The sequence below is a fragment of the Octodon degus genome, unplaced genomic scaffold, assembly GCF_000260255.1.
Source record: "Octodon degus isolate 3935 unplaced genomic scaffold, OctDeg1.0 scaffold00268, whole genome shotgun sequence".
NCBI lineage: Eukaryota > Metazoa > Chordata > Mammalia > Rodentia > Octodontidae > Octodon > Octodon degus.
In genome coordinates, this window is record NW_004524844.1 from 324,696 (window position 1) to 339,320 (window position 14,625).

At 59.4% G+C, this 14,625-nt stretch overlaps 1 protein-coding gene across 2 annotated transcripts in view; it reads left to right on the forward strand.

Moving 5' to 3' along the window:
* Window positions 1–2,342: 2,342 nt before the first annotated feature.
* Window positions 2,343–14,625, forward strand: part of Shank1 (SH3 and multiple ankyrin repeat domains 1) — a 39,211-nt gene continuing 26,928 nt past the window's right edge. For both annotated transcript variants that reach the window (XM_004646400.2, XM_004646399.2), the window contains exons 1-11: window positions 2,343–2,628; window positions 2,802–3,005; window positions 3,472–3,543; window positions 4,464–4,572; window positions 4,738–4,889; window positions 6,645–6,812; window positions 7,112–7,228; window positions 11,594–11,671; window positions 11,827–11,893; window positions 12,142–12,472; window positions 13,217–13,410. In XM_004646400.2, coding sequence (XP_004646457.1) covers window positions 2,374–2,628; window positions 2,802–3,005; window positions 3,472–3,543; window positions 4,464–4,572; window positions 4,738–4,889; window positions 6,645–6,812; window positions 7,112–7,228; window positions 11,594–11,671; window positions 11,827–11,893; window positions 12,142–12,472; window positions 13,217–13,410 — 1,747 coding nt within the window. In that variant the 5' untranslated portion in view covers window positions 2,343–2,373. The remainder of the gene's footprint in view (window positions 2,629–2,801; window positions 3,006–3,471; window positions 3,544–4,463; window positions 4,573–4,737; window positions 4,890–6,644; window positions 6,813–7,111; window positions 7,229–11,593; window positions 11,672–11,826; window positions 11,894–12,141; window positions 12,473–13,216; window positions 13,411–14,625) is intronic.

A 14,625-nucleotide genomic window follows, 5' to 3' on the forward strand; every position in this document is an offset into this window, starting at 1 on the left:
ACAGGGTGGCGGGAGGGGGCGGGGGCGCCCCGGATGTCCTTGGCCCCGCGCCGGGCTTTGGGCCTGGGTATGCGGTGGGGTGGGGCAGGGGGTGCAGGCCAGGTGGAAAGCGTTGCCCCGAGTGACACCAAACTGGGTTACACCCCAGATCACCCGTGCCCCGTTCCAGATCGCAGCCTAGGGGGGAGTGCTCCCCCTTCCTGGGCAGAGCCCGGGCCCGAACCCGCTTCCCGGCTCTCTGAACTCCGCGCAGTGCCCGCCCCCCCTCCCCGGCCCTGCCCGGCCACTCCCCCGCCTCGCCCACCCGGCGCACCTGGGCTCCCCCAGGTCATCCTGGTTACCACCCCTTGGCGTGCACTAGGCCGTGGCCTCCTCCACCCCCTGGACCTGCCCGACTCCTGCGTCTCCTCACTACCCACCCCCGGCCAGCTCCCCATCCCCGCCGCGTCTGCGGTGCCCTCCCCGCCGGCCGGCGCGCCCCCTCGGCTCCCGCCCCCGAGTCCCGCGCCCGGGCCCCCGCCCCCTCCCGACCTGGGGCTCCCCCCAACCCCGGCTTCTCCGCCCCAATCCAACCTTGCTTTCCCCGCCTCTCTCCGCCTCCATTCATTCTCCTGGGCCGGCTCTCGGCCACGCCAACCGCCCCCTGGCCCCCCGCAGCCTCACAGGGCACCCCCTCTCCTATGCCCCCCCCCCCGCCGATTCCTCAGCCAGTCTCAGTACCAGCTGCGTGCCAGCTATTCTTAGCCGCGGAGCGTTTGATTCATGCCGCCCCGGCGGAGTGAGCCCGCTCCCTCCCTCAAGGCCGGAGGGGGAGGGGCCCAGCCGGTCCTGGGGCTGGGGCAGCCGCGGGTGTAGGACTGGGGACCCGACCAACCTCGTTGTCACCCGGCCTGCCACCCCTTTCTTGCAGGGCTGGGACGTGGGGGTCAGCCAGGGTCAGCCGAGGGGGAGTGGCCGTGGCCGCAGATCAGGAGGGGAATGCGGGGTGTCCAGGTGGCTGGGGTCTCTGGCAAGACAGGGTGGGTGGGGCAGCGTGGTTGCATCCTTGGAGGGAGAGGCAGCCCGCCACGCGTGGGGGAGGGGTCCTGGCCCCTGCTTAGATGCTGCTCGCCCACAGTTCTTGGAACTCTCCTCCTTGCACACACATTTTGTCTTCCCGTCCCCAACCCCCAGCCCATCCCCACTCCCCCAAAGTCAGCAGTACCCTCCACTGCTTCCCATCTCCATGGCAACGGTGCAGGAGCTGGGCCTGGTGTGGGGGGGAGGGACCAGACCAGACATGCTGGTTTCCGGTGCTGGGGTGGGAGTAGGGGGGGACAAGAAGGAAGCAGACCCCACTTGGGGAGCACTCACCCTCCTAAGGCACCCTTAGGAGAAATAAGGCACTCTTAGGAGAAAAACGGCAGATTCAGAGGTCACACCACGCACCCCTGGCCCCCAGCTCCTTGCCTCAGTCTTAGCTCCCTTCTAGTCACCTCCCCTATCCTCTGTGCCCCTCAGAGTGGAGCCACCAGTAGCAGCAGTGCCAGGCCACCCACCCAGTAGCCACGCCTGGAGCCACCCAGGGGTCCTCGAAGCCTTCTGTGCCCACCCAGCAAACTGCTGTCACCTGGACCTTGTTCCCAGGAGCAGCCTTCCCAGCTAGCCATATGCCTGTGTCCCTTATCCTCCCAAGGCCACCTTCCTAGCTCCCTGGGGATCACCCTATGCAAGACACTCTGCCCCATGCCACCCGCACCAGTACCCCCCACCCCCGGCTCCCCTGGGACTGCCGATTCCCAGCAGCCCTCGGCACAGGTTGGCAGCCACACTTCAGTGAAGTCACCGGCTAGCTCACTCACAGGCACCTCCTGCTGCCCCAGGCACCACACCTCCATCTCCTTACTACATCTCAGCCTCCCCCAGGGTGAGGGGCCAGGCCAGGGCCAGGAGGGCAGGGTGGCTGTCCCTAGGTCCACCTGTGTGTCCTTAGCTAATTTTAGCTGCATTTTTCTGTGGCCTGACAAAGTGGGCCAGTAGCTCCCGTGGTGATTCTGCGGTTTCTGGGACACGGCCACACTGGGTCGGCAGCAAAGTGGGGCACGGGGGGTGGGGGGCTGCGAGCAGGGCCAAGGGCAGGGAAGGAGACAGGGGCTGGGAGCATCGCTGGAGTGGGTGTGCATGCCTGAAGCACCAGGAGATCTGAGCAGGTCTGAGGGTTTACTTGCCACCGTCCAGCCTGCCCAAGAGCAGTGGGGTGAGGCTGCCCACCTTTGGCTGCCTCTCCTGAGTGGCGAATGGCAAGTGGCATCCCTGAGCCTGGATCTGACAGCCATCCTGGGCCCCTGCAGCCGCCTGTGATGCTGCCGTCCCCCACTGCCCCGTGGCCCCACGATGACCCACAGCCCCGCGACCAGCGAGGACGAGGAACGCCACAGTGCCAGCGAGTGTCCCGAAGGGGGCTCAGAGTCCGACAGCTCCCCGGACGGACCAGGGCGAGGCCCCCGGGGGACCCGGGGCCGGGGCAGTGGGGCACCTGGTAACCTGGCCTCAGCCCGAGGCCTCCAGGGCCGCTCCATGTCTGTCCCTGACGACGCCCACTTCAGCATGATGGTCTTCAGGATTGGCATCCCGGACCTGCACCAGACAGTGAGTGATGGTGACGGGGCCTGAGCTGGTATGAGGAGGCCCGGGGAGCTGGTATCTTCCCAGGAAGCCCCTATTGCGGGCCCCATTGTGCCCCCATCTCCTTCTGGCTCCCACATCATCCTTCAGCCCAGCTCACCAGGACCCCTGGGCCCTGCTGTCCCCTTGCCCCCCAGAAATGCCTGCGGTTCAACCCCGATGCCACCATCTGGACAGCCAAGCAGCAAGTGCTCTGTGCCCTGAGCGAGAGCCTGCAGGATGTGCTCAACTATGGGCTGTTCCAGCCAGCCACCTCAGGCCGTGATGCCAACTTCCTGGAGGAGGAGCGGCTGCTGCGCGAGTACCCCCAGTCTTTTGAGAAGGGGGTACCCTACCTGGAGGTGAGACCACAGTTTCCCCAGCCCAATTGCCACCTACACAAGAGAGCATGGCTCTGGACACCCATGCCCCCCAACTCTGTGACTGTCTTAGCCAAGATCAAAACCTGAGAAACCGCAGTGGGCCATTCCGATGGACTCAGAATCATGGGGGGAGAACTCACAGGGGCTTAAGTTCCTGTTGCCATTTGTCCCCCTTCTGATCAGTCCCTCCCTCCCCCCCATGCTTCTCTTGGCCCATCAGTTCTGGAAGGGCTTGCAGTTCCAGCAGGCGTTCTAGAAGGTTCCCTGTGGGCTCCTGATGCTACTCCTTCAAGACAGAATCGAATACCTGCTCTTTGGCAAAGCTTCCATCACCTCTGTCCACTGAGCCCTGAGCCCACCCTGGGAGTTCTGGGGGTCAGCTCTTACGTCCTGAGGCCCCTGATGCCATATCTCTTTCTCTTCCCTAACCCCACTCTGGCCTCAGTTCCGATACAAGACCCGAGTTTACAAACAGACCAACCTGGATGAGAAGCAGCTGGCCAAGTTGCACACAAAGGTGAGGGGACCATGCTGGCTTTGGTCCCGGACTCCCACCCAGGACACCTGGAACCCCTATCCACAGAGCCAGCTCCCTGTTGCCCTGTCAGTGTCTCTCACTTGACTTGGGATACTGCATCACAACTGGGGATCCTGCTTTTTCCCACTGTAACTGATTCCTACTTCCCTCTCTGGTCCCTCATCTTTCAGCGCAAACCTTCCTGGCTCCTTGGTCTCTCCCTCTCTTCACCAGAGACCCTGCATCACTCAGGACCCCTTTCCTGCCCTCAGTGCTTTGCTAAGAGGCCATTTCCTAGACACCCCGCAGTCCCCAGCCCACAGCCTGAGTCGCTGTCAACTCCGTGGTCAGCTCTCCAGCCATCCTGGTTCTCCTGACACCTTTTCCTCCAGTCCAGAGTGCCCCGTGTCTCCCCTGGTCACCTGGGGGATGGGAGGAAGTTAGGGAGATGCTAGGGCCACATGGGGATTCCTGACACCTGGGAAGAAAATAGCTCCATCGCTCTGCTATCCCTACCCTATCCTGCACACAATGCAGTCCATCCATTGTTCTCTGTGATCTCTTCGATCCACGTGACCTGTACTGTCTTGGAAGTGAGTTGCCACGTGTGTCCTGCTGTGAATGTGACATATACAGGGGTGGCCTAGATTCAGTGCAAAGACAGTAAGGTGTCTTAGTAATAATTTTCATACGGCTCACCTATTGGAACAGCTGCGTTGTGGATCTGTGCCTTCGAGAACATTTATCTTCAAGATAAATGTCAGTGTCCGGGTGGATCCTCCTGTCCTTTTTCTTTGGAGGCGGCTACTAGAAACTTTCCCCGGCTGGCTGTGTATCTCCACTGGGCGGCGCTGTTCCAGGTCTCTTGCTTTTCCTCCTTGGTCCCTGACCAGCCTGTCTTCTCTCTGTCCCTGGCTCAGACGGGGTTGAAGAAGTTCCTGGAGTACGTGCAGCTCGGGACATCTGACAAGGTGGCGCGGCTGCTGGACAAGGGGCTGGACCCCAACTACCATGACTCGGATTCGGGAGGTAGAGAGGCCAGGGCAGAACATCTGCACCCAGATCCGTGTTTGCCAATACCAGTCCCAGTCTGTCACCCTTGAGAGAGGCCACTGGGCCCCAGGTTGTGGCCCTGGAGGTGGGAAGGACCGGGAAGGTCACACGTGCATGTGACAAGCCTTTCTTGTCCCTCAGAGACCCCCTTGACCCTGGCAGCCCAGACCGAAGGCTCTGTAGAGGTGATTCGAACCCTGTGCCTAGGTGGGGCCCACATTGACTTCCGGGCCCGGGACGGCATGACAGCGCTACACAAGGCCGCATGTGCCCGACACTGCCTGGCGCTCACGGTAATGCTAACCTCCCCTCACCCAGGTTCTTATTTTGTTGTTTTGTCTGAACCCTACTTTTTAAATACTTTTTTTTTTTTTTTTTTTTGGCAAACCAGGGATCAAACTCAAGTCTTCATGCTTGCCAGGGAAGCGCTTATTCCACTGAGCCATCACCCCAGCCCTTAAATACTTTTTTTTAAAAGGCCTTTTCTAGCTGGGTGTGCTGGTCTGTGCCTGTAACCTCAGCACTCTGGGAGGCTGAGGCAGGAGGATTACAAGCTTGAGTCCAGCCTAGGGAATTTAGTGGCTTGCAAGAGCCTGTCTCAAAGTGAGAATGTAAAAGGGGCTGGGGAAGTAGCGCAGTGGGAAGACACTGGGTCCAGTCTCCAGTGCTGGGGAGAAAAGAGCTGCTCTTTCTGTCCCCCATAGAAGCCCCTTTCTGCAGACGGACAAATACACCAGTCCTTACTTTCACTGGCCCTCCCTGGGGCCACCCACCTCAGCCCAGGGACAGCACATGGCACCCTCAGCACCCACCTCTTTCCCCAGAGGCTAGATGGCCCTTTTCTGAACCCACCTGCTTCTGGCTCCTTGGAGTCCCTAAAACAGCCCCTCGCTGTGCCCCGGCACACCCCCAAATCACCGCTTTCTGACCACTGCTCTCCCCTCTTTTCTCACAGCAAACACAGCCCTTGTTCATGTGCTGCACCAAAATGTCCCGTCCCAAAGAGGTGGCACCAGTCCCCACCAGCTGTAGGACTCTTCCCCCCCAGTACCTGGATGGAGCCCAGGGCCTTTGCGCTGAGCTATGTACCCAGCCCTTATCTTCAGGCAGGCTGTCCCTGGGTTGCCCAGGTTGGATCCTCCTGCCTCCATGCCCCAGGACACTGGGGTCACAGCAGGTGTCACCAAGCCCACTTAACGGATCCTCTTCACTTATCCCAGGATGCACACTCAGCCCCAAGCTCCCTCCTGTGTGTATACACACACACACACACACACACACACACACACAGCCTGCAGATCTTCACTGCCCAATCCATTAGCTACTGGCCTCATGAGACTCTTTAAATTTCAATTAATTAAGATTAAGTTAAATTAAAATTTTGGCTCCTGGGGCTTGCCAGCCCTGTGTGGCCACCGTGTTGGACCATGCAATTAGAGACCAGCTCCCTCATTGCTGAATGCTCTGCCGGACAGCCTTCTTTCGGGCCATCCTAGCGAGGCTGCCATCAGCACTTGCTCACATTAATGCCCAGTGCCACCTGTCTTCCATGCGCAGAGCCTTCCATGAAATGGTGCCACTCCCCGCCCCTGATCCCCTCTCCTGGGGAGGCCAGTGCAATGCCTGCCTTTGCCCAGAGCTTGCTCTGCCCCACGCTGCCCTCTGTGCCCTGTGCTTGAGATCCTGGTCCTACTAGTGCTTCTTTCCTGGCCAGGGGACCACTTGTGTCCAGACTGCATTGTCTCCTTTGTCCCCCAGCAGACGTCCTGTGGACTGGGAATGGAGACACTGTAGCTACTGAGATCCTCCTGTGGCCCATCTGTGGTCACCCATGAGGAAAGGTTGGGCAAGATGGCAGAACATCAGGGTCCAGGGACAGAAGTGGTTCACAGCAAGGGAGGGCCTGGCCTGGGGTCAGAAAGGAGCATCATATCAGAGGTGCGACAGGCTGTGGCCAGTGTGGTTCACCAGGACTCAGCTCCCCAGCTGCCCTTTAGGATGAGACAGTTCTTGTGTCACTGTCCTCTGTCCTCTCTCTCCCTCCCTAGGCACTCCTGGACCTGGGAGGCTCCCCTAACTACAAAGACCGCCGGGGGCTGACCCCTCTGTTCCACACAGCTATGGTGGGGGGTGATCCCCGCTGCTGCGAGCTGCTTCTGTACAACAGGGCCCAGCTGGGCATAGCAGATGAGAATGGCTGGCAGGAAATCCACCAGGTGCCCTGGAGTTGGCCAGGCTGAGGGGCGGGGTGCCTGGGTCCTGAGGCATCCGGGCATCTGGGGCTGGCATCCAGATGCTGGGGTCCCCACATTACACAAGGTGGGGGTGACAACAGCATGGTCCCCACAAAGGAGATGGTGGGCTGGGAGCCGAGACAGTGTGGTCCTTGAATGGCCAGGGCTGGCCTCTCAGCCCTATGGAAGGACCAGGCTGGACACACAGCCTTAGAAAGGGGGAGGGATCTGAAAGGGGGTAGGTTGGGGCTGACCCAGCCTCTGTTCGCTCTGTCCCTCAGGCCTGTCAGCGGGGCCACTCCCAGCACCTGGAACACCTGCTCTTCTACGGGGCTGAGCCTGGAGCCCAGAATGCCTCGGGGAACACAGCCCTGCACATCTGTGCGCTCTACAACAAGGTCTGCCGAGCAATGCCTGCTTGCCCCTCACACCCGCCTGCCCCCCTGCAGACATCTCCCAGGGCCAAGATCAGGTCCTTTCAACCACAGGGTGCTAACCACTGCATCCTCCACTATTTCACTGCTTCTACTCTATCCACCCACTTTCCATCCATCCATTCATCCACCTATCAGCTCACCTGTTCATCTACCTATCTATCCACCTATAATCCATCCATTCTCCCACCCACACATCCACTCACCCATCCACCCACCATCCGTCATCTATCCATCATCCACCCCATCCATCCATCATCCACCCCATCCATCCATCATCCATCTGCCCACCTATCCATCCATCCATTCGTCTATCAGTTCACCTGTCCATCTACCCATCTGTCCACCCATCATCCATCCATTACCCCACCCATACATCTACTCACCCATCCACCCATCCATCCATCCATCCATCCATCCATCATCCATCCATCCATCCATCCACCTACCCATTCATCCACCTATCAATCCACTTGTCCTTCTACCTATCTATTCTCTGTCGTCCATCCATCTACTCACCCATCCATTCATCCAATAAATGCATACTGAGCTCTTTCCCTGTATCAGGCCCAGAGCTGACGGCTAACAGAGGGTTGAGTTCATGGACTAGCAAGGGGCAGATGACATCCCTCACTCTTAGCAATCTTACACTCCAGAGAGCTCAGAGTGACTTCAGGGGATGCCGGGTCCCCCCCCCCAACCATATCTGGGGTTGGTTTGGGTGGATGGCCAGTGTCCTCCCCTGGAGGATGCAACACATGTTAAGAGCAGAGGAGCTGGCTGGGAAGAGAGGGAAGAAGATGCTCCAGCCGTGGGGCCCAGCCGTGCACAAGACCAGAGGGGCAGAATGAGGACAAGTGCAGGAAGTAGGGGGCGTCAGCAGCCCCACTGGTCACGGGATGCCAGTCAGCCAGCAATCTGCAGGGCACCATGGCCGAGGACAGAGGAAAGGCCAAAGCAGGCTCCCAAAAGGGAGACACTGAGTTGCCCATGTGGCAGTTCAGGCTGGGTGGACGGTCCCCACCCTGGCAAATCCTTAGAGAGGTGGCAGGACTGAACAGACAGGAGGGGCTCACCTAGTGAGCTGGGACAGCCACTGGCAGTGGCTAGGGCACCTCTGCCACATGAGCAGCGCACAATCCCAGGCAGTGCCCCCTCGGGTCCTCAGGCTGTCTGTCCCTGCACGGTTGCTGCAGGGACACGGGTGGGATGAGCCCTGGTGTGACGCTGCGGGGCCATCAGCCCCTCCCTCCAGGAACTCTTCCAAAGCAGCCCCAGCCCCTTCTGCCTCATGAGAACTTGCAGTGCCAGGGACTTGGCAGGTGGCCACATGCTGCCGCGTGGCAGCGAGCAGTATGCTCAGCGCCGAGGGAGGACTCAGTGTTTGTCAAACCAAAGCAGCACGGGGCTGACGCGTCCCTCCCTGCTGGCTGTCTCTCCGGCTCCCTGACACGTGTGGCCACAGGCAAAAAACCCCAGCCTCAGGCAGATGAAGGGGCCTTAGACGAGCCCCCCTTTCCCGCCTCTCTCCCGGAAATGGCACCATGTCAGCCGGTGGCAAGGATGAGTGATCACGGCATGAAGTGTTCCTCCCTTGAAGAAAGCCGTAATAATGATGACGGTGGTTATGATGATCACTGCCAGTGTCAGTCAGGAGACGCCATTCATCGGAGCAGGAGCAGTGTCCCATAGAGAATTATCCAGCAGGCACAGTCACACTTAGTGGGCCAGATGAGCGGGTCACCTCCCCCCTCGAACTGCCCTCGAATCTGCGAAACGGGTCAGTAGTTCATCCCTCACCACACAGCAGGAGGGCTCGGCATGGTGGCTGACAGCACAGGCTGAACACACAGAAGCTTACTGGCTTACTGCTGCTGTCCCCGCCCGGGCTCCAGACTGGGTTGGGGCCACCATTACTTGCTTTCCATCCCCGTGGTCCCTGCGGGGCCCGTGTGGCCTCTGGTGGGAAGGGCAAGGCTAGGCCATGAGCACTCAGGTGGGGCTGAGGCTCATGAATTGCATGCCGTAGGCCTGGCTGCGTCTTTACGGAGTGAATGGATGAGTGAGTGACAAGCCAGCTGTTTCACTTTCCACCAGGATGGCGCACAGACCCAGCTCAGAGTGTTCAGCAGGTGTCTGCTTAGTTCAGCAGATCAGGTGACTCCATGAGTGAGTGAGTGAGTGAGTGAATGAATGAATGAATGAATGGGTTTGAGCCAGTGAATTTGGCAAACAGCTCCATCTGTTCCATCCTCCATCCTTTCCATACTCATTGCTTGAGCACCTAGTGAGTGCCTGGGCCGAGGTGCTGGAGGTGCAAGGTGGAGATGAATAGCACACTGTGTGCGCGCCCCGGAGGGTGGGGGGAATCCGAAGTCTGCGAAGAAGCAGATGTGTAGACAAGTCCTTGCAGTCTCGTGAGATAAGCGCTAGTTTATAAGTAAACAGAATTCCTGCAGGTGCCCAGCGAGGGAAAACACTAACAGACTCAGACCCAGCTCAGTTTGGTCAGAGCAGGAAGAGAGGGCGAGCGGGTGCTTAGAGCTCTAGCCCTGTCCCCGCCTTTGTCCCCCCCATGGGATTGGAGATGTGAGCGATATGCACACACGCACATGGCAGTAGTGATGTGGCCGGCACGTGGGCTTATGCACCCACTCACGGCACACCCAGCACACCCGCTAAGTGGTGTCCTGTGAGTGACCTTGGCAGCAGAGCTGTCCATTCTAGAGGGAGCAGAAGGCCAGACACACATGTTGACCGCTCTGTGTGGCCCCGGGCATGGGACCTACCATCTCTTACCCTGTCCCTGAGGAGACATCTGTATCTCCCACTGCTCTAGGTAGAAGCAGCCCGATAAGGAGCTGCTGGTGGGAGGGAGCCAGCGTGGCACCACGCTGGGGGCCTGCAGGCTGGGTTTGGTGCGGCCACTTTGTCCACGGACCTACTGTTAATCCAGCAATCTCAACAAGCCAGGCACTAGTCTTGTCTCAGCTGCAAACACAATCCTGTTAACTTACCATGGAAGAGGCAGAGACACAAGTGACGCTAAAAACAGAATTTCCAAGCTGGTGTCATGAAGAAAATGAGTTGACAATGACTTACCTAAAAAGTTGCCTGGCACTTACATACAAGAGGATCACATAAAAATAAATAGGAATAAGGCAAGGGGACCCTTGGTCAGAGTGGCCAGAGCCGTCCTGTCAGAGAGGTGGCATGTGAACAGGGAACTGAGTAAAGAAAGCAAGCAGCGTGGAGATGCAGGCATGGTGTTCAGACCAGGAATGCTAAGCAGAGACCCATGAGTGACATTGCTAGGGAACTGACATGGATGTAGGTGGCGTGCCTGGCCCCACTGCCCAATCCTGGCTTCGCGGTCTCCTAGCATGTGCCCCCCTCGGGGCTTGTGGGTCTGGTGAGTGTGCGATTAAGATGGAAAACCTAAGAGTCAGGCGGAAATGGGTTAGTTTGAAGATTTTTTTTTTTCCCTGAACTGGGGATTGAACTCAGGCCCTATGGCTTGCCAGGGAAGCCCTTATTCCACTGAACCATCTCCCCAGCCCCGGAAATGGGTTAGCATCGCGGGGCTGACACCCCCACCACGTGACCTCGGGCTCCTCTGGGAGCCTTGGTTCCCCCGACTGTAAAATAGGGACAATCATTTCCACCTCCTGGGACTGCTGGGCAACTCGGCAAGCTTTAGCCTCTCGAGTGCCAAGTGCGAGAGGCCTGTGTCAGATTCCAGAGTGGTTCTCCCCGGCTTCCGCTCCCCAGGGGACGTTTAGCAATGTCTGGAGATCATTTTGTTGTCAGGGCTAAGAAAGGGACTGCTACTGGCATCTAGCGGTGGAAGCCAGGAGGCTGCCCCGCACACCGCAGGGCAGAGAACAGCCCACGAAAGAATGCTGCTTTAGATCAGTACTGTGAGCCAACCCGGCTTCAGCCTCGAAAACTAAATGTCCTGCCTCTCCTCAGGGCCCGGGTGGCCACATTTGAGGAGGAAGTGTCAGGTGACATTCATTTTAGTCCATGCTTTACATAAGCAAACTTATCTAAACTATTACCACTTAAACCCGGCATTAATATAATTATCAGAGCCAGTTGATCTTGTCAACTCAGTCCTCAGAACCTTGCGTGTATTTCATACACCCAGCTCGTGTCCCTTTACACTTAAAGTGCTGGCAGCCCCTGGTGTGAGGCTGCTGCTCTAGGCCATGCGGGTTTAGGTTGGATTATTTCTGAATTTTTAGCAAGGCACCCGAGGTGGTGGCCACTCACAGTGACCTTGTGTTATTTTTCCTTTTGTCCCCTGCTATTGGCTGCCACTCTCAGGAGACCTGTGCCAGGATCCTCCTCTATCGAGGGGCCAACAAGGATGTGAAGAATAACAGCGGACAGACACCCTTCCAGGTATGGGCTGGGGGTGGGCTGGGCTGTGGGCACAGCAAGAAATGCTGGGAGGGAGGCTGGCTCTGGGACAGGGCAGGGTCGGAGCCTGACTGGGGGCCCTCAGGATGTTTCCTCCCTCTCTTGCCCCCGTCCCCTCCCCCCACCCCTCTGTCCAGGTGGCCGTGATTGCTGGGAACTTCGAGCTGGGAGAGCTCATCCGGAACCATCGTGAGCAGGATGTGGGTAAGGAAGGGGGAGCCGGGGCATCTTGGGGTTCCACCTTGCAGTTACCCCACCAGTTCAGGGTGGGATTTGGGGGGCTCAAGCTTGGGGGGACAAGTGAAATGGAGGAGTGGGGGGGAGTGATTCTAGGATCCCCACTTTTTTCTCATCTCCATTTTTCTCTCCCATGCCTCTCTTGCCCTAATGGCTCCCACCTGCCTCTGATTCCTGACCATGACTATCCCCAACCCACCACTGTGGCCTCCCAGTGCCCTTCCAGGAGTCCCCGAAGTACGCAGCCCGGCGACGGGGACCACCAGGGGCAGGGCTGACGGTGCCCCCTGCGCTGCTCAGGGCCAACAGTGATACGAGCATGACGCTGCCCGACTGGATGGTGTTCTCTGCCCCGGGGACTTCGTCCTCTGGGGCCCCTGGCCCTACTTCAGGGCCCCAGGGCCAGTCACAGCCCTCGGCCCCCACTAGCAAGCTCAGCAGCGGGACCCTCCGAAGTGCCAGCAGCCCCCGGGGCGCCCGGGCCCGCTCCCCATCCCGAGGGAGGCACCCCGAGGAAGCCAAACGGCAACCCCGAGGACGGCCCAGGTAGGTGGCTGCAGCCCTGGCTGCCCAGCCCCAGCTAAGCCACTGATGCCCTGGGACACAGCAGCCTCGAGCCACACCAGCTGCCCAGCTGCTTCTGGAGCATGGCAGCAGGTCCCTCATCCCTTGTCCCTTGTGTGATATGAGGGCACTGTGAGCTACTGTCTTCTTGTCATCTCCAAATGTGTCCCATTCTAGGGGCCAGGGCTCTCCTGGAAGTGTGGGTTCTAGCCCCCGCAGATGGCCAGGCCGCAGGACAAGGCTGGAGGAAGACCAGCACGAGGGCCAACTGGGGGAGGGCCATCTAGGCTAGGGGTACATGGGGGAGTGCTCAGGGACCATCCTGGGGAGGGTATCAGCCTGGCTAGAGGAGGACAGTGCTGGCCAGGCACGTCCCAGGGGGAGGCACGTCCTTGGGTAGCAGGCAGAGGACTTGGGCCTGATGGAAGTGGGGCATCTGTGAAAGCTCATAAGCTGGGGATGACACAGTCCCAGCTCAGCTCCAGGAAACTGAATCAGGCAGTGGGAACAGGACCATGGGAGCAGGCAGGAGAGGGGCTGGGGGCAGCAGTGGGCAGGCGGAGGAAGCCCCCAGATGCCCTCTTCCCCTAGGATGCCAGAGCGAGAAACCCCTCACACCCTCCCTGTCCCATGCTCCATGCTGCGCTCCTCCTAGGAGCCCTGTTCCCCTACAGTGCCCCCTCTCTGCCTCGAAGCCCCCACCTCTCACACCCTCTGTGTCCACAGCTCCAGTGGGACGCCCCGGGAAGGGCCAGCCGGTGGCACTGGGGGCTCTGGGGGCCCTGGGGGCTCCCTGGGCAGCCGAGGACGGCGGAGGAAGCTCTACTCAGCAGTCCCTGGACGCTCCTTCATGGCCGTGAAGTCCTACCAGGCCCAGGGCGAGGGGGAGATCTCCCTGAGCAAGGGCGAGAAGATCAAAGGTAACGGGGCAGGGCGGGAGGGCAGTGGAGCCCAGCACTTGGGGGAGGCAGCCAGGACCAGAGCCTTAGACACCAAGAATGAGTTCCACTCTCTCTGGGGACCTCAGGGAGCCCCAAGAGACCCCTCTGCCCAGGAAGAGCAGGAAGTGTAGCTGAGGTGATGCTGTCATGCAGAAGAGGGGACGCGAGGGTTCGTGGGACGCTGGCAGGTGGAGCATTTCATCCACGTGGTCTCGTTAGACTCCTGCTGGCCCTTTCAGGAGGTTGTCACGAGCCCTGCTGTTCAGGGCAAGGACATCCATGCGGCAACCTGCCCAAGGTCCCCAGCGAGCGCCAGGTTTTCTTGTTCCCTGCATGCAGCACCGACCCAAGCCGCTGGGCCTCGCATCTCGCAACTCCCTTGGCTGGGCTTGTCATTGAGAGACAGAAGGGGTCTCCTCCACGGGGCACTGATGAGGTGGCAGGGTGTAGATCTCAGCCCAAGGCTCAGTGGTGGCTGCTGTCCCAAGATTGTCCCTCCCCTTCCTGTGTCACCTGGAGAATGGTGCCAGCAGCCCCACACTGCCACCCATGGGTGTCATTCCTGAATAAGCACTGTCTGGAGCTGGGGAGGCTTGCTTGCTGCATTGAGTTCCAGGTAGAAGTCTGATCTGCACCAGACTCTAGGCTGGCGGGGGGTGGAGGTCAGGGAGCAGCGTGGCAGCTAGGAGCCACCAGCCCAGGTTCAAATCCTGGCTCCAGTGCTTCCTAGTGGGTGGCCACAAGCAAGTCACTTCTCTGGGCCTCAGTTGTCTCGTTTGTACAGTGAGAGTCGTGTGAAGATGATGAGTCGTGTAAGACACTTAGATCTGTGCTCTTGACCAACGACAGGCCATGCCTGAGGGCTGGGCCTGCTCTGGGCTCTCAGAAGAAAGGCCCAGGGCGCCCGGCAACCGGGCAGGGTCCCCCATGGGAGGCAGCCTCAAGGGCGGCCTCAGTGAGTATTTAGAGAACAGAGGGACTTGTGGTGGAGCGTCTCCTGGTAGCCTGAGTTCCTGGAGGCAAGAAGGTCACAGGCACTTGGTCTCTGCATGTTTACAGAATGAATGAATGAATGAATGAATGAATGAATGAATGAATGAATGGCCAAATGCTGAGAGAGGGGCCGGGGAGATGGCTCAGTGGAATAAGTACCTCCCTGGCAAGCACAAGGGCCTGAGTTCAATCCCTGGTTCT